This window comes from Homalodisca vitripennis, unplaced genomic scaffold, assembly GCF_021130785.1.
Source record: "Homalodisca vitripennis isolate AUS2020 unplaced genomic scaffold, UT_GWSS_2.1 ScUCBcl_1134;HRSCAF=4374, whole genome shotgun sequence".
In the NCBI taxonomy this organism is placed as follows: Eukaryota; Metazoa; Arthropoda; class Insecta; order Hemiptera; family Cicadellidae; genus Homalodisca; species Homalodisca vitripennis.
In genome coordinates this window covers 26,518-47,482 of record NW_025777265.1, presented here as the reverse complement: position 1 = coordinate 47,482, position 20,965 = coordinate 26,518, and the positions used below count along the sequence as shown (strand labels likewise).

Below are 20,965 nucleotides of genomic sequence, written 5' to 3'. Positions count from 1 at the left end.
GATAAAAAGAGGTTTGAAGACTGGCCTGAATAGTCCTGGACAATAGATAAATCATTAAGACCAAATGAAGGAGGCGATATAAGTAAAATATATACTTTTTCATATTTCTGTTATAAACTTATCCTAATCTTCTAAATGAGCAGTTTTTGCTTATTTTCAAAACAAGTTATATGATGCGACCATTGTAATATGTAATCAATAATGCGTATTCTTATAAATAAAAATGAATGGCGAAATGTGTTGGTAAGCGCTAATCTCGATAACGGCTGGACCAATTCGGTTAATTCTTTTTGTAAAATGTCCATTGAAATCCGAGGAAGGTTTTTATGAAGAAAAAGTTAAGAAAAGTTACCTGGAATATTTTGGAATTCAGGAAAAATTGTAGTTTTTATGTTTCATAATTCAAATTAAACTGGCACTAAACAGCTGTTGACAGCTATAGTTCGACAAACTTTCTGAAACATCTGTTTACATTTAAATTTTATCAATAATAAGTAAACGGTGCTTGATCGGTAATGTAATGCAGATAATAAATAAAACAATATAAATTTTACTCCAGATTGCGCCAGTCACGAATTAAAATCATCTAATGCATTAAATATGTTATAAAACTAACCTTAATGAACAAAGTTATGAATGCCTAAAGTCTAAAGATGACCTTTTAGACAGAATCGCTGAGCTTACACAGCGACAATCATCTCTAATTGATAAAATTCAGAGTCTCCAGCTCGAGCTAGAAGCAGAGAAGATCGCTGCGAGATCCCGCTCGAGTCCGGAGGTGGTGAACGTGGCAGTAGGGTGCGAGCCAGCAAAAAAATTGGATTTCACTATGCAGACGGATTTGTTTGTTCCAATGTGTGAGCAATGTCCTGTATTGGAACAAACGATCTGTCAGGCCGAGGGTATGATTGAGAAACTGCATTTAAGTTTTTCGGAATTGCATGTAAAATATAATGATTTACGAGAATCACATGAGCAGCTTCTCTATGTGCAAGGTACTGAAACCAGAAATGACGACAGTTTGGTAAATAGGCCCTTGGAAATTCCACCCTGATGTGCCAGTTACTAATATGTTCAATGTACTTGGATCGAAAGATGACACATCGATAGCAAACCGTAAGAATTGCTCTGGGTGGCAAACAACACCAAACCGAAAAAACAAAAATTTCAGTAAGAAAAACTACAATATTGAACAAAAAATATCTAAAATAAAACTACCTCAAATTAGAAGTAAATCAAATAAGGAACAAAATACAAACAAAGAACAAATCCGCTTAAAATTAGCCAAACATATCCATATTTATGGGGACAGTCACGCCAAGGGATTATCTCAATACCTGCAAGAAAAATTACCGAGTAGCACAAATGTGTTTGTTTGTTCTAATCCTAGTGCCACCTCTGATATTATTATTAACAATGCAAGTGACATGTCGAAGGACTTAACAAAAGGAGATATTGCTATTCTGATTACTGGAACGAATGATCTGTCAAGGTGTTCGCCAGGAAACTCTCAACCAGCATTAGCACTGGCTGATCAAATAAAGAATTTTGTCAGTCTTAACAACCACACAAATTGGATTGTGGTTTCACTTCCGCACCGGCACGACATGCCATATCATTGCCATACTAACCAAGAAATAAAGCATGTAAATAATAAACTTGATAGCTTCGCAACAAACTGTTTTAAGTTAATACAGTTACATGGTCTAAGGCGGGTGCACTTTACTCGACACGGTCTCCACCTCAACAGGACGGGGAAGAGAATTCTCTCCAACTGGATTCTGAAAGCGATACTGTCTGGCGATGGTGCGGTGTTATCTCCTAGAAATAGCCACACTAAAGAACCCTCATCACACCTGAACATCGTGGATCTTCGATCTCCATTACAATCTCTTAATTCTTTGGTCGGCCTGCCCCACTTGTCTTCCCATTGCTGCGCCGATGACCCTCGGGATGTTTGTGCTGATGTCGCTGCGGAGACGGCAACTACTGGAGATGATAGAAGAAACGACGCAGTAGACCAAAGCGGGAGATGTGCATCCGGTCCGGCTCTCGACATGGAGTCCCTAGTTGAGTATTCGACATTACCTTGTAAAAAGATTGTGCCTAGTGATGTTAATGGTGTGTTGAGTGCTAGGAGTGATTCTGTCCATTCCTGTAATTGTACAACCACGTTTTTTAGAACAAGGCATCAAAGAAATGTGTCATCCTTAAAATATATAAACACTGATAACTCATATGGTAGCAATATTTATGATACAAATGTAATTGGCAATCGCTGCAAGGTCTTGCATCTCAACATACAGTACATAAGGGAAAAAGCTGATGCCCTTGATATTTTGCTTTTAAATGAGAAACCCCAGGTTCTCATAATAACTGAACATGGGTTAAAAAATCATGAAATAAATTATATAAATTTTTGTGGTTATAGGTTAGTTACCAGTTACAGTCGAGTACACCATAAATCAGGCGGAGTGCTTATATACTGCAAAAATCAAATTAAACATAAAGTCTTTGATCTGCACTCCTTAGCCGAAGAAATGAATTTTGAAATTGCAGGTGCTAAATTCTTCTTTGAACAATCGCTTGAAATTGACATTTTTGGTGTATACCGCTCCCCAGGTGGTAATTGTAGAGATTTTACACGCCTAACTGCAGAATTCTTTCAGAGATTTGTACTCTTCAATAAAACCAACACTGTTATCACTGGCGATATAAATATTGATTGGTTGGCTGGTTCAAGTGCGCGAGATGAGATGCAGGACCTTCTTGCCTCCTCTAACTTAAGACAGCTAGTTAACTCCCCAACTCGAGTGGATCCTATTGCTGGTCGCCAATCATTGCTGGACTGGGTCATGACTGACATAGTCGACGAAGATGTAAGTGTTGATGTCTTGGGTACTGGGTTATCTGACCATTTCGCTCAGCTAGTCTCCATATCCATGAGCCTCCTGAAGGAGCCCGCACCGGTTCCGTGTATTAGGCGCTGTCTAACATCCAGTAACTTGACTACTCTGAACTTCATACTAAGTCAGGAGACTTGGGACGCTATCGATGTTACCGAGCCAGTAGATGAGCAGTTTAATTCTTTCATAAGTATTATTAATTATGCTCTTGATTTTGCTTGCCCTAAGAAACAAATACGCAAAGGTCGAAGAAGAAGAAACCAGGATAAAGGATGGGTAACAACAGGTATTAAAGTGTCAAGTCAAACAATGAAAACATTACATGAAAATTTAAAATTGGATAACAGTGAAGCGAATAAAGCTCATTATAAAAAGTATAAGAACGTATATTCTAAAACAATTAAGCAGGCTAAAGCTAACTATTTAAAAAACATACTATCGCAATCAACTAATAAAAGCAAGGATGCATGGAAGCTAATAAAGGAAAAGTACAATAGTAGCAATGCTAATAATAACATTTCTGTACGTATCAACGACAGAATAGAATCAGATAAACAGGAAGTATGTAATATATTGAATAACCATTTTGTATCAATTGGAGCTAATTTAAATGAAAAATCAACTGAACCACCACTTAATAATGATCATTTCTTGGCGAGATTGGAATATCCCTTCTTCTTACATCCTGTGAGCCCTGCTGAGGTTGTAAATGCCATCAAAATGTTAAAAAATAAGAATTCAAGTGGAGCTGATGACATATCCAATAGATTATTGAAGGCTTGTTCATATGCAATATGTAAACCCTTGTCTGTTATAATAAGCTCTTCTTTCCAGCAAGCTACTTTTCCATCTTTACTAAAAACTAGTTTAGTGATACCTGTATTCAAAGGAGGGGACAGTACGTCTCTTGACTGTTACCGACCAATTACACAAATTTCAAGTCTAAGTAAAGTATTTGAACTTATTTTTTTAAATAGATTATCACCGTACTTGCTCACAAATAATATTCTAACAGACAAGCAGTTCGGTTTTGTCAAGGGCCGCTCTACTGGTGAGGCATTGGCGACTTTTATATCCCATGTGGTCACGGGACTGGAGAGAAGACAGCGGACACTTGGTGTAATGGTGGATCTGACTAAGGCGTTCGACTGTGTCAGTCATGACAGACTGATGGAGGGTTTGCAACGCCTAGGTTTTGCAAATGAGATACTGAGGTGGCTAGAGTCGTATCTTAGGGATCGAAAACAATTTGTCAAACTCAATAACCACTGCTCGGAACTGATTGAGATTAAATTTGGAGTCCCCCAAGGATCAGTACTTGGACCAATTTTGTTTAACCTTTACATAAATAATTTAGTGCTCACTATAAACCACGAAAATACCGTTATGTACGCTGATGATATTGCCTTCATATTTTCTAATTACAGTACAGAAGAACTCGAAATTAACAGTAACGTAGTCTTATCACAGGCCTATCAATTTTTAAATAATCTGAATTTACATCTTAATTTCAAAAAAACACAATTTACAGAATTTAAAAAAAATAATCATCTTCAGCCTCCATGTGTTGAAATAAACGAAGAAAAAATAGAACACCAATTATCAGTAAAATATTTGGGACTTCAGGTGGACGATGACTTGACTTGGCGATCCCACATAAACTTTGTGTGTGCCTCTTTGTCTTCATCGTCCTTCCTGATCTCCCAGTTTGCAAAATATCGCCATGTTCAGTTATTAAAAATAATATACTCTGGTTTGGTAGAGTCACGGTTGCGGTATGGACTTCTTGTTTGGGGCTCGGCATCTCAGTACTTACTAAAAAGGGTTTTCGTTTTACAGAAACGAATTGTGCGTGTTGTGGCTGGCATATCTCGCAGAAGTTCATGCAGAAATGCATTTAAAGAGCACAACATTTTGACCTTTCCATCTTTGTATATTTACGAGACCATTATCTATGCCAGGTTTCATTGTGCAAATGTAGTAGATGGAGCTGCTATACATGACCACAACACGCGAGCCCGAGTAGACCTGCGACAAACCCAACATCGCTCGGCTCTGGCGGGTGGACTGCCTCAAAATTCAGGGGCTAGGTTTTTTTGGAAGCTCCCTAGTCATTTAAAAAATATAACTGAAAAAAACAATTTTTAAAAAACAACTAAAAGAATACCTATTAGAGGGTTGTTTTTTATTCGGTTGGGGAGTTCCTAGCCTAAACTCTATTTTAATAATCATTTGTATTCTTTTATTATTTAATGTAAAATTAGTTCCTACTCAGCTTGACTTTCATACAAATATTGTATTTTTATATGTTATTTATTAATAATGTACTACTGACTTTTGTCATACATGTAATACATGTCTACGACAATAAAAAGATTGAAATTGAAATTGAAATGTTTTCACATAAGTTACTTTAAACTGGTGGGCTTCCTTGACATTATGGTATTACATTTTAAAAATGGCTTATGGAAAAACAGAGAAATGAATACTAACATACCTCAACGATTCATTCTTTCCCTGACTACAGTCCAAAAAACAAGTGTAACGCAAAACTTTAATAACGATTATTTTGTAATTATGCATAACCTTAATAAGGATTTCCCCCTTATACCGAAAGTACATAAGAAGTAGGTAGTACTTCCCCCTAGGTCGTTATAGGCTTTTCAGTACTACTTATGTGTGTATTTTCTTCATCAGGACAAGGTAAACTCAACTATGTCAACACGATTTTGACCAAAATAGATTTCTGAGAAATTTTGATCGAGGCAATATGGCAAGCTAAACTGTGACACAGTAGGTAAGTGAATTTAAACGGTCTTAAGTAGGCACGTTTTAAACCGAAGTGGGCATCTCGGTCCTACGTAAATATATATATATATATATATATATATATATATATATATATATATATATATATATAGTGTGTGTGTGTGTGTGTGTGTGTGTGTGTGTGTGTGTGTGTGTGTGTGTGTGTGTGTGTGTGTGTGTGTGTTCCTGTGTTACCCTAATTTCCAAGACATCCCCCTGCACACCTCTTTATTGGTGTATTATCTTTTTTTGTGCCACTTACCTTAGGGATACTGAAGATTATATTATGGTTCTGGATTATCTCCTTTTGTTGGCAAATATTGTGCTCCGGCTTGAAGCAGCAAGATAAGGTAGATTACACAAAATGAGTTCTTATGTTATAATTACGGATTACCTCATTCTACTATATCTCAAACATTGCGATTTTCTTTCAATGTTAATAACTTATATAAGTGACAGTAAGAATACATTCTCAATTTATGTTATGTTTCTGAGTAACCTTGGTATGTTGAATGTATGATAAATTTCGTAGCTGAAGTTAAGGTTCAAGGTGATGATTTAAGGACCCATTAAGGACAAGTAGGATCGTGATACAGCGAGATAGGACAAAATGAACAGATTAATATTTCTTTTATAACTACGGGTGGAACATAAGATACTGTAATGATGATCGGAAACTTTTCGCTGTTGAGGTTACAATTTCAGATAATATATTATTTGAGAAAGTATTAAACCCGTCCTTGAATTACAATAAAAGTGGATTGAGGTGTTTTACATAAATGACCATGATAATCGGTGAAGCAAGGTTAAATGTTACGACTTCTGTTATGGTTCTTTAATATGATGTCCTGTGAGCCCTTTTAGAATATATTCTGGAGCATCAGTACATTCTGCGTGCCTGTTATACATGCCACAGTTCTGATATTGTCAGAACAATAACACAGAATAGTTAGTTCAAATGGAGTTTTATTCCAATAACTATAAGTAAATATATATATATATATATATATATATATATATATATATATATAATATATATATATTTATATAATATATATATATTTATATATATATATATATATGTATATATATATACCACTAACATTATAAATGTGAAAGTTTTAATGTTTGGATATTTGGATGTTTGGATTTATGAAGATTTGTCCTCGAATCACGCTGAAACTGCTATACGGATTGTGTTGAAATTTGGAACAGGTATAGCTTTTAGTCTGAATTAACATTTAGAGTGCTTTTTACCACCCATATCACATTCATTTCACCAAATAAAGTCGAATTCAAATTGAAAAAATTAGTTCGTTTACATTCGAATGTTATGATAAGAACGAAACGTAATAACGTTTTTATATAATTCAAATTAAACTGGCACTAAACAGCTGTTGACAGCTATAATTCAACAAACTTTCTGAAACATCTGTTTACATTGCTAATGAAAATAAAATGATAATGGCGGGCGACTTATTATGCCAAAACACCGGGGGTGAATTTAAACGACCAGAACAGACCCATATTGACCGCAGCAACGTTTTAGTTGTACGATACACTTCTGTCATTGGGATAAAAAGGCTAACTCTTATTGTTACTGAAGCCATCAAAGAACTTCAATAAATTATCATGGAATGTGGGAGGGAAATACTAATCTTATAAAAAACTGTTTCACTTTACGATTTCAGGACCCCAAACCTCTGTTCTTTAAACTTAAATCTAAATTGGATCAGGAGATTGGAATAGCATTGAGTGACTGTTGATTATCTCTAGACTGTTTATTATGTCATAGAAAAAGAATACATAGATTTATTATCCAGTTTTTCAACAGAAAATTGCGTGCGAAGCCGCTGGTAACTGCTAGTTATGTTATAATAATAATAATAAAATAAATAATATTTATTTTAGGAAGTGTTTGAAAGAGTTAAGGTTATAGGGGACGGTCATTGTTTATTTCGGGCAATGAGTATGGCGTTGTGGGGTACACAACATCGGCACGCGGAAGTTAGGACGAGCATAGTGAACCACGTAGTAACAAACTGGCAGTATTACTATGAGAGAATACAATATACGCTCGGAGAAGAATTTAACTCTCCTCTAAAATATGCAAACCTAATGGGAAATGTACAGAAGCGAATATATGGATCGGAATTTGAAATTACAGTTTTTTGCGAGGTTTACAAGAGAAATGCAACTGTATACAGAGAAAGAGATGTTAAACAAAGGATTTGTGGGAAAGATACTATCTTTAAGGTTGTTAATTTTAATATCAATCAAGTGTATACAACATATGATTTTGTATTTCAAGGAATAGAAAAAGGTCACGAGTCAGAAGGCCATTATGATCTACTAATAAAAAGAGATTTACTTGAGTTGGAAGTCTCCGATGAACCCCACAAATCTAACACCAGACATGATACTACCATTCATAAAAGTGGCATCGCAGAAAACAGTTACATTTCGTCTGATCAACCTAAAAATGTAGAAAAAACCCCATTACAGAGTCTGCAATTGAAAGAGAAATCGATGACTAGTTCAACATATCCTGATGTGTTAGAGAAATTGATTGCGTTTTTAAACAAGAAAGGATGCTGTAACCAAAAATTAAAAAAACGTAGCAAGGAAAGACACGCATTATTCAAAGAGGCTGCTTTGTTGATATTTGGGGACTGCAGTAACAAACACATGTTATTGCTTAATAAATTGTATGAAAAAAACTTTTCAAAATTCATAACAAAAGTTACAGCAGAAAAAGACATCCAACAATCTCCTCGGAACAAAGTAAACGAGAAGTATGCGGAATTATTAAACAGTGTTTTGAACACGCTCGGTGATGAAATAACAAAAGAAGAACTAATGGAAAAGGAAAAGATCGTTTATCATAAAGTGTACAATCACTATTGTCAGAAGGTAGGATGGAAAGGAGTAATAAAAATAATGCAAGAAAATTCAAGCATGTTTGGAATAAGGACCTCTGACGGCCGACACCACCTTTTTGGCATTGGTATATTAAAGTTCAGCTTACAGAGCATCTGTGTACAAAGTTTCATTGCGGGCACTTGTTTGGTTTAGTCTCAGGAGTGACTTTTATACGAGAACGCCCCGTCTAACGGTGCATTTAATTTAGACGATAGGACCTCTGACGGTCGACACCACCTTTTTGACGTTGGTATATTAAAGTTCAGCTTACAGAGCATCTGTGTACAAAGTTTCATTGCGAGCACTTGTTTGGTTTAGTCTCAGGAGTGACTTTTATACGAGAACGCCCGTCTAACCGTGCATTTCATTTAGACGATAGGACCTCTGACGGCCGACACCACCTTTTTGACGTTGGTATATTAAAGTTCAGCTTACAGAGCATCTGTGTACAAAGTTTCATTGCGGGCACTTGTTTGGTTTAGTCTCAGGAGTGACTTTTATACGAGAACGCCCGTCCAACGGTGCATTTAATTTAGACGATAGGACCTCTGACGGCCGACACCACCTTTTTAACGTTGGTATATTAAAGTTCAGCTTACAGAGCATCTGTGTACAAAGTTTCATTGCGGGCACTTGTTTGGTTAAGTCTCAGGAGTGACTTTTATACGAGAACGCCCGTCCAACGGTGCATTTAATTTAGACGATAGGACCTCTGACGGCCGACACCACCTTTTTTGACATTGGTATATTAAAGTTCAGCTTACAGAGCATCTGTGTACAAAGTTTCATTGCGGGCACTTGTTTGGTTTAGTCTCAGGAGTGACTTTTATACGAGAACGCCCGTCTAACCGTGCATTTAATTTAGACGATAGGACCTCTGACGGCCGACACCACCTTTTTAACGTTGGTATATTAAAGTTCAGCTTACAGAGCATCTGTGTACAAAGTTTCATTGCGGGCACTTGTTTGGTTTAGTCTCAGGAGTGACTTTTTATACGAGAACGCCCGTCTAACGGTGCATTTAATTTAGACGATAGGACCTCTGACGGCCGACACCACATTTTTGTTGTTGGTATATTAACATTCAGGTTATTGAGCACCTGTGTACAAATTTTCATTGCGGGCACTTGTTTGGTTAAGTCTCATGAGTGACTTTTATACGAGAACGCCCGTCCAACGGTGCATTTAATTTAGACGATAGGACCTCTGACGGCCGACACCACATTTTTGTCGTTGGTATATTAACATTCAGGTTATTGAGCACCTGTGTACAAATTTTCATTGCGGGCACTTGTTTGGTTAAGTCTCAGGAGTGACTTTTATACGAGAACGCCCGTCCAACGGTGCATTTAATTTAGACGATAGGACCTCTGACGGCCGACACCACATTTTTTGTCGTTGGTATATTAACATTTCAGGTTATTGAGCACCTGTGTACAAATTTTCATTGCGGGCACTTGTTTGGTTAAGTCTCAGGAGTGACTTTTATACGAGAACGCCCGTCTAACCGTGCATTTAATTTAGACGATAGGACCTCTGACGGCCGACACCACCTTTTTAACGTTGGTATATTAAAGTTCAGCTTACAGAGCATCTGTGTACAAAGTTTCATTGCGGGCACTTGTTTGGTTTAGTCTCAGGAGTGACTTTTATACGAGAACGCCCGTCTAACCGTGCATTTAATTTAGACGATAGGACCTCTGACGGCCGACACCACCTTTTTAACGTTGGTATATTAAAGTTCAGCTTACAGAGCATCTGTGTACAAAGTTTCATTGCGGGCACTTGTTTGGTTAAGTCTCAGGAGTGACTTTTATACGAGAACGCCCGTCCAACGGTGCATTTAATTTAGACGATAGGACCTCTGACGGCCGACACACCACCTTTTTGACGTTGGTATATTAAAGTTCAGCTTACAGAGCATCTGTGTACAAAGTTTCATTGCGGGCACTTGTTTGGTTAAGTCTCAGGAGTGACTTTTATACGAGAACGCCCCGTCCAACGGTGCATTTAATTTAGACGATAGGACCTCTGACGGCCGACACCACATTTTTGACGTTGTTATATTAAAGTTCAGCTTACAGAGCATCTGTGTACAAATTTTCATTGCGGGCACTTGTTTGGTTAAGTCTCAGGAGTGACTTTTATACGAGAACGCCCGTCCAACGGTGCATTTAATTTAGACGATAGGACCTCTGACGGCCGACACCACATTTTTGTCGTTGGTATATTAACATTCAGGTTATTGAGCACCTGTGTACAAATTTTCATTGCGGGCACTTGTTTGGTTAAGTCTCAGGAGTGACTTTTATACGAGAACGCCCGTCCAACGGTGCATTTAATTTAGACGATAGGACCTCTGACGGCCGACACCACCTTTATGACGTTGGTATATTAAAGTATAATTAAAGTATATTAACGGGAATTCTTTGTGGTAAGTAATAAATACGAATAACTGTGTAGATTTTGTGAAAGATCGTTTTTTAATAATTAGTTTTATACTATTATTTCAGATTTTGAATGTTTGTTAGCGCCTTCAGATTGTTGACTGCAAAATTGTTGCACGGAATACAGACGGACGATAAAGTGACGCTAACTTCACGGTGGTGCTACAGCTGGATGTCCTCAACGATCAAAATAGATCAGCTGTTTTATTTACCCGCGTTACTGGGGAAATTCCGATTATTGAGTAAACAAACAAATTAAGTGTAAGTGAGTGTTACTGTGTTATTTATGTTCAGTGGGTTACATTTCAATTAATGCAATATAGTTTGTTGTAATTTTGATGTTTTAATTATACATTTTTAAAATAATACTTTTGTTGTGTTTGCATCACATTATTTTACTTCTAATTTAATGTATTCTATTGTGGTTCTAGTTAGTACAGTATAGAGTAAGTAGATAATTATGTGATATATTATTTATATTAAAAAAATGTAATAATGATACACCCCTTTAACCCTATGCTGCAGTATGGCCATACCCTGCAATCGAATCAGGATACCAAATATCGATGAGAAATACCTGAACTATTATTGAATTAAAAAATATTGTAATTGTATATATTTTCAAATAATTATTGCTAGCTCTTTTTAACATATTGAATAACAATATTGTTCCAAATTAATTGCAATAAAGTAAAATCGTTTATATGGTATTGGAGTAATGGCCAAAAGTATACTGGTGAAGTACATGTGTTATTCGTGTCACAAGCTGTCAAACAGGTTTATCCTTCAAAACTTAGTAAAAAGTTAAAATAGTGAATGTTACACTGTTTGTTACATTTTATAAATACAAATAGTGTAGATAGTTTTTATTCATCATTAGGTTATTACTTTTTTTTAGATATAAAACAGCTGAACTATACTGTAAATTGAAATACCTATAACGTAACTCCATTCGACATTTTTGTTTCTGCAGTTAAGATAATCATAAATATAGATGATTCTGCTGTGGTGGTGGCTGCTTATACTGCAGCCTAGCCCTAGATGTCGCAACGTAAATTCTCTGTGGTGGCTGCTTGGTTTAGGCCAACTGTTTAGCCTATGTATTTTCTAAATCATAAATTATAACCTCAACCAATGATCAAAACTTAACATGTACTTTATTTTTTTTCGTAAAGTAACCCAGAAGAATATTTTATACAGAAGTGGTAGATGTTTACTTTAGCCACTTCACTATATTTGATGTTTTTTCAAATGGTAAATGCTTAAATTAAACATAGAAATTAAATTTTGGATAGACCAAAACCTTTTTTTATCTCGTAAAAGGCACTGGTAGAACGTGCTAACAATAATGCATCCAGCCACCAGCATGAGCTTCAGCAGCACCTTCACACTAATGATAACAAATGAAAAACACCCTCCGAGATAGTACTAATTAGGCAATGACCATTATTGTAGAAGTGCACAAACCATTTAAATTTGTAAACTATAAAGTAAAATAAAACAATACAACATATTTTCTGTCCATTCCATCACAATAACAAGTAGTATACATTTAATTGCACTCATGACACTAACTTTTACATTGAATAATGTAGAAAAATACCACTCACCAGCACCACAAAAGAAATAAACAATTACTGTATCACAATTAAATGGCTTTATAACTAAATCTAACCAATCAGGAAAAGCTACGTTGAGATGCCCAAAGAAGTTGCTTAGTAGCTAACAGGGCCAAAATGATGAAAAACAGATAAAAGTACTGAAAGACTCTTAAATTATATTTATATACAGTAATATTTCTGCTATAATTCTTGTGTGAATGTTAAAAAAAACCCTGTTATCCTCTCCTCTTATACCTACTGCTCCTTAGTTTGTTATCCTCCCCCACCCAGAAACCCTGATTCCTCCCGGTCCTATGATTTATTTATTAAATACTGAGATATAACCTAAATTAAAACGCTAATAATTTTCATGCAATAAATGGATTGCGACCACCTAAAAATTCTTTCTGGAAATGACAGCTTACTATTTTTAGAAATGTATAAAAGTTGTTTTAGATTGCTATAGCTAATATGCCTAATGTAAATAGTATCAACATTTTTATTCGGTAATTCTAAGCAATATATGGGTCAACCTCGATTTTTCTCATATTACAATATAATGTCCCAATAGTCAATTAGAAAAGGAAATGACTAGAATTTCTTGCCGGAAAGCAGTTATAGGGAGCAGGCAACTCATATTACAATATAATGTTCCAATAGTCAATTAGAAAATGAAATGACTAGAATTTCTTGCTGGAAAAGCAGTTATAGGGAGCAGGCAACCGCGAGAATTACCTATTAGTGATCAGGGGCACTGACGTGATCTGGGCTTCAAATTTGGAACTACTCGAGTTAATTTTTTTTCTAAAAGAGCAAGCAGCGCGAAGCGCTGCGCAGCGGGTAAGCATCGTGCGTGATATTCGTATATACTGAATTGATTCAGGCCAAAGGAAATGACACAGATTCCTTTACCAGATTTTTACGGAGATTTTGTATTGGGCGGATTATATTGGTTTACTTTGCTTTCCAGCATGTAATTATGTGTTTAAAATTGTTTTAAAATACATTACCTACATTATATTGTAATATGTAATAACAATTTATCAGAAATTTTTAATAAAAAAAAAGGATCACGCACGATGCCTGCCCGCTGCGCAGCGCTTCGCGCTGCTTGCTCTTTTAAAAAAAAAAAATTAACTCGAGTAGTTCCAAATTTGAAGCCCAGATCACGTCAGCGCCCCTGATCACTAATAGGTAACTCTAAGTAATATGACCGTCTGGCGGTTGCCTGTTCCCTATAACTGCTTTCCGGCAAGGAATTCTAGTCATTTCCTTTTCTAATTGACTATTGGAACATTATATTGTAATATTAGAAAAATCGAGGTTGACCCATATATTGCTTAGAATTACCTTTTTATTCTTATTATAGATTTATGATCCACCAAAACCATTAAAAAAAAATTAAAATAAAATTTGATCATCAGATTTTGTTTTGTCTTTAACTTCAAAGTGCATAAAGAAACAATTCTAGTATATGTATGTAGTTTCTCAAAAATGTAGTGGTAATTTCAGAAATATGTAGTTTATATGATTAAAAATAATATATATTTATATATTTTATGTATATTTATGAAAGTGTACAAATGTACTTATTTTTAGTATATAAGGGAATAGAGAAAAAAAACCTATCTTATACAAGTTGATATATAGTGTATTTAAGCCTCTAAAACAATTTTTATTAATCATTTTTATTATAAATCAACTGAAAATAAAGTATAAAAGCATTGATGGAGCATAAATAGGCTATATTTACAATATATACAAGTGTATGTGTATTCCTTTTAACCATGGAGGAACCTAACAATAAAAACTAATGAAACACAGTATTAGTGAGAAGTTTAATTCTTCTTCTTAGCAAACTTGAGTTTTATCACTATCGGATAGTATTCACTTAAAAAATAATGTAATATGATGCAACTTAATCAGGGCAGATATCCAGCACTGCCATTTGAAACAATGGTCTACTGCACTGTATATCCTGCACCTGCCACTTCTAGAGTTAAGGATTTGTAGAGACCCCCAGGCTCTGGGGATCAGCCAATTTGCTATGATTTAGTGTTTTGAAATTTCACAGTTATGTTTCTATCAGTAATATTAGGCTCAATATATGATGTACATCTTATCTTAAGATTTCCTCTTCCGGAGGGGGGGGGGTGCCATGACCCCCCCCCCAGTTATAAAAGTTGTCCGATTTCAACCAAATGTCTTCTAAAAAAAGTTTATGTCTATTATCAGGAAAATCAACCACAAATTGTTTAATTCCCCAACTTACTTTAGGTGACTTAAAAACCGTACAATGAAACATGATAAGGGGCAAAGAAACTTTTATAATTTTAAAATAATGAAAATTAGTGTGCATTATATTTTGGTTTCTCCAGTAAGAAAAATGTTAAAATTATCTCTTTTTAGACTCAAATTATCATTCAAGAGTTGTAGTTTAGGCCAACAAGTCCTATTCAGTAACATAATATTTTAATGAAGGATTGTTAAAAGCTTATAATATTACTTTTTAAGAATGTGGACATATATTTTAGATATAATTTAGAGGAATCTATTCGGTTAAGAAATAGACTAATAAAATCATAGTACTTTTAATTTTATATCATCATACAACTTATATAAATTTTGGCTTAAAACAATAGTTGGAAATAAGCAATTGAATTTTAAAATCAGAGCTATGAAGCAGTGCAAGTTAGAGAAATTAAAATTTATTGACTAAAATATTAGAAATGGGAAGTGTAAACGTCATAAAAATACAAGATAACAAGATATAAAAATAATATCAAAATCTTAAGTCATATACACATTTTATTGGCACAGTCATTATTATTATTAGAATAACACTTATCCTGAAAAAGCAAAATGTGTAATTATTAAATTACGGAAAGTAAATACTAACAAGTTAGTTAATAAAGAAAACATGGTAGAGAACAATGTGGTTTGGAATAATGATAATAATTCAATAATAAGAACATGTACAATTTCATCGGAGAATAGAGGCTGTAGACACAACAAATTTTTAAATTTTAAATAATTTTTTGAGACAAATCCAAATTAAATAATAGAAAACTCTGAGCTGAAGTAGCAATTTCACTATTATGATTAAAGACCCCATTTGTGAATCATTTGTTCATTATTTAATTAATGTGACATTCCAGGTAAATGGTGAATATGATGAACATGAAAATGACTCAAGGCTAGAAACAAATAGCAATATCAAGGAATTCACCCAAAATACCCATAAACACTGATTAATGAAAATATGCTGGAAAACTTTTCACTAATTTTACTTAGAAAACATTGTATGGAGTAGATATACAGGGTGTACATAAAGTTCTGCACAGGTATAATATTTTCTGAACGATAACTGATAAATCAACAAGATTTGGTACCTCAACACTACACCCAAAAATCTACTTTTTGAAGGAACTATCAGTTTTCTGTAATATCATGGGGATGTCCCGCAAGGAGTCAGAAGGAAATCTTAAATAGGAGCATTGGTCAATATGCACATCATTTTAAAGGGCCTATCTAGCAGAGTTTAATGCCGCAAACCGCACTCAAAAAGATTGATCCAGTACAAAATGGCGGCTGTTCAAAGGTTTTACTTGGTTATATTTTATTAGTAGCCATAACCCCAGTAAAGCAAAACTGCAACCAAACGAATACTGCAGCTAAATACTACATTATGCTTGTCAGTTGTACAGAAGTGAATTGTGATGTTAGTTATCCTCAAGGGTTACAAATTTGGTTCTAATATATTGATAACGGGGAAAACATGATAACAGCAACAATTAGAAAGCTCTTATCTTTGGGTTGCAGTTTGGACTTTCCTATTAGCCAGTCTATTCATAGTAGGTTATTCTAGTTTTCTTGTTTTAGTAGTGCTGTCCAACCTTTCTATCAGTGCGCTTTAGTACAAAAGAGTTTGTCGTATTGCTTGTATTCTTCAACTACACTATGTCGCTTGACGAACGTGGACGTATAACACTTCTTATTGTGGTTGGTTGGGGAAACAACAGACGATCACATGAGGAAGCATGCCATTTATTTAATGACTACTTTCACGAGAGGCAGCCAATTTCTAGAACAACTGTAGGGAGAACTGTTCAACGCTTTATGGAAACAGGAAGTGTTTCCGATCGTCATAGGTCAGGAAGGCCTGCTACTGTGACAACCGAAGACAACTCTTTAGATGTATTGCAGTCATTTATTGAGAACCCGCAAGAGTCCCTACGCTCAGCAGCACAAACTCATGATATCTCTGTTACGTCTGTTAAAAAATTTCTGAAAGGGTTTAATATTAAGCCTTATAACGTTCATTTGGTGCACAAACTCAACGAAGATGATTTCGATCGACGTATATAATTTTGTGAAACTATGATGGCCAAAATAGATCGCAACAAAATTGATGTAAACAATATTGTGTTTTCAGACGAGTGTTCATTTATGCTGAATGGAAGCGTAAACAGGCACAATTGCCATTACTGGAGTAGCGAAAATCCTCACTGGATGCGGGAGGCACATACGCAGTATCCACTAAAGGTGAATGTCTGGCTTGGTGTGATAGGTACCCAGTTGGTAGGTCTTTTCTTTATTGAAGGAAATTTAAATGCAATATCAAACAAGTTTGCTGGAAAATGAAACTACACCAGCACTTCGAAACATGTTTGGAGAATATTTCCAGAATATCTGGTTTCAACAGGACGGAGCACCCCCACACTACGGCATTGATATAAGAGCCTATTTAAACACTGTTTTTTGGCAACGGTGGATCGGAAGGCAGGGGACTGTAGAACGGCCAGCGCGTTCACCAGACCTGTCTCCATTAGACTATTTTGCTTGGGGTTACCTTAAGAACAACGTCTACAAAACAAAGCCTCAAAATTTAAATGAACTGAGACAAAGAATACTTCAAGAATGTCAGACGATTCCTCAAGTTGCCCTACAAAATTCTGTTAATAGTTTTTATGTGCGTCTTTCCAACAGTCAAATAACCGGAGGTGAACAATTCGAACATTTACTCTGAAAACATTTGGTAAGTAATCATCTTTTTTAAATAAAACCTTTGAACAGCCGCCATTTTGTACTGGATCTATCTTTTTGAGTGCGGTTTGCGGCATTGAACTCTGTAAGATAAGCCCTTTAAAATGATGTGCATATTGACCTATGCTCCTATTTAAGATTTCCTTCTGACTCCTTGCGGGACGTCCCTATGATGTTACAGAAAACTGATAGTTCCTTCAAAAAGTAGGTATTTAGATCTGTTATCGTTCAGAAAGTATTATACCTGTGCAGGACTTTATGTATACTCTGTATGTATGAAGGGGATGAAATGTTCAGAAGAACCAAGATTAGAGATTTTATTTGATCTTAATGGCCATATTCAAAATGGCATCTTCCCAGAAGACTATAAAGTGGCCAAGATTAGGCCACTCTTCATAAAGTAATACGGGTCAGGGGTGTGCAACTGTCATGCAATATTGTTCATATTAATCTTCTTGAAATCAGTATAGAAAATTATTTGTAACTAATTGACTGAATACTTGAAACAAATTAATCTAGTTTGTAAGCAACGTGGCTTTAGGAAATCCAAGTCTACAGAATCGGTATTGGTTGATTTTAATGAAAATTCCATTGGTGGTCTTTATGCTATATAAATGATATTTACTATGCTGAACTGCATTTATAAAAGATTTGACTTATATAAAGATTGTATTATTAGGAATTGTGAAAATTGGTATCAAAATTATGTATTATGCTAATGATCTTATACCTAACAAATTAAAGTTAGATTGTTAAAATGTAACCAGAAGTAAAAGGTAATGGGAAGCATTCCCTACCATGAGTACCCTTGTGATTCAATGCTTACAAGTATTAATACACAGTGCGTGGACAGATTCAGGTGATCATTGTTAACACATCTGTGGTCAAACTTATTTTTATTTAGTTTTTGTACACCTAAAATTAAATTCCACAAGTTAGACCAATTTAAATAAAAATAAGTTTTGATAATGCCATTTTTGCCACTCTCTATAATAGTTCTCTACAGCTGATTTTATGGTATTTTAAATTTCTAAGTTCTAAGAAACCTAATGTTGAGTATACATCTTAATTACATTAGGGATACAACTTAATTTGATTAGCTATGTATATGTGCAGGACACATGTTTTTTACTTCAGAAATGATGTTGAATGCACCTTTCTTTGACTCTGTACTGAGTGACGTTATCTCTAAAGACATTAAAAAATTAATAATAATGAAAAGTAAAGAACTTTTTAGGTAAGTAATGTAATTATGTCTCATGTGTAAACCTTTAATTGTATGATCATTATTCAATTTCATAGTGTTTTTGTTTGGCTATATCTATTACTGTTTGATCAAATGACAATCAATTATTTTAAATTGTGTGTTGACAGCTAGGTTTATTAATTTTTCAACAAAATGGGAAATTATCATAAACTACCTGATGTCCAAGAAGTAGAGGAGCAGGAAGAAGAAGAAAATTCTACTATATGTTCTGCAAAATCTACAAGACATCAAAGAAAAGGTTTGATTTTACGATTTGGAATTATAATGATAACTCCCTAATCTTTGATAGCCTACAAGTTTTCTCTTTACTCACTTTATCATCAAAATCACTGTATCAGTAAATAAAAACTGTATGCAGTAAATAAAAACTGTCTTAAGAAATGTTATCGTACAGTTTATTTCCCAAATGGGTATTGAGAAAAGTACTTGAAGGACTCTATTCACTCACTTTTTATGGCTGATAGAGGCTAGAGATTAGTTTTTTTATTAATTATATTATAGTTTATATATATATATATATATATATATATTATATATATATATATATTATATAGATTATATAATAGTTTTTTATTCTATTATAGAATCAAACTTAAAGAACCTATGAACAGGTATATTTTAAAAATTCATTTCAAAACATTCAGAATTGTATAGTTAATCCTATAATATATTAATTGTCTCATTGGTTTAATCACCTAATTGTTTTATCTGTTAGACCTCTACAAACCAAGATATAGGTTTGCTGTTCTACCCCATAATGCCAAACTGTATGATATGAGATTAAAAAAGTGAAAAATATTCAATTTTGGCTGTTGTTTTCCTACTTGTTCCTGGTAACGTTTGTTCTTGAGCAAAGACTTTTTACACAGTTGGTCAATATATAAAATGCAGTGAAAAATTATTTCATAAATCTAGAGAAATTGTTAATACAAAGGTAGATTTTGATGACTAAAATATAATATGAGAATGTAAAAATAAATGTATAAACCATAAATATGTGTTATTCTATCTGAAAATTTTAAACGTTTTCCTTATAAATGGAATCTCATTTTTTAAATTCTAGTTCCACTCTAGAAACTTGCTTTTCTAAGTTTGTTACTGAAACTTTAAATATTAATTCAAAACTATAGATCACTACCCACAGCTTTGATGTATCCCTCATCTCCATTCCTAGTAAAAACATTTCATATTACCACATATGATAGCCTCCTTTAGTGTGTGTAATGTTATATTTGGTGGTGATGAAAATGTAATTAAATGCAGTGGACAGAGTGAGCACCTGTTTCATCCTAAATGCCTTAAGGATGAGCTTGGAGGTGTAAAGACCTATTCAGGCAAGGACTGGAAGGGAAGAAATTGTAAATCACCCTCTTCCAATAATAGTATAAATTCTTCCTCAAGACTAACCTTACTAATGAATTTTCAAAGCTTTGGACAACTTTAAAAGAGAGGTTTTTGTTCAGTTTAAAAACTTTAAAAAGAAGATTTGAGAGCTCACGGTGGCGTCCGTTCACTTCCTTTCTGATATACTTGACTGTACAAATGCACTTATGAATCAAATGAATACTGAGTATGCAGGATTGAAGAAAGAAAATGAGGAATTGCAGGGGAAATGGAGTAGCTGCCCAGTACCATGTGTGAGCTTCAGGACAGAGTCAGAGCCCCCTACAAGAAGATTCAACATACAGATTAGCAGTATCTCAGTAACATCACAGGAAAGAGTGAAGACATTATGAAGAACTTTGGACAGGTGTGCAGAACCCTCTTATGGAGTATGGGATTATGGAGAAGTGGGCCAGTTGCAGCCATCAACCCAGGGCCAATTGTATCCCTAAAAATGGTGTGGTTATTATTGTATGAAGTAAAGGAATGTTTTATGAAAAGTGTGGTGGGCGATGTACCTTTATTTTGTAGTTCCTCACTTTCTGTTCTCCATCATATTTGGTACAATCTGAATCTTGTGGCATG

The 20,965-nt window shown here is 34.7% G+C and overlaps 1 protein-coding gene across 1 annotated transcript in view; it reads left to right on the top strand.

The window, feature by feature from the left end:
* Positions 1-11,350: 11,350 nt before the first annotated feature.
* The window catches only part of LOC124371243 (coiled-coil domain-containing protein 112-like), a gene marked incomplete at its 3' end in the record, with an annotated part of 34,726 nt that continues 25,111 nt past the window's right edge, over positions 11,351-20,965 (top strand). Inside the window, 2 exon segments of the mRNA XM_046829580.1 lie at positions 11,351-11,529; positions 19,105-19,235. Of these exon segments, the coding sequence (XP_046685536.1) occupies positions 19,130-19,235 (106 nt within the window).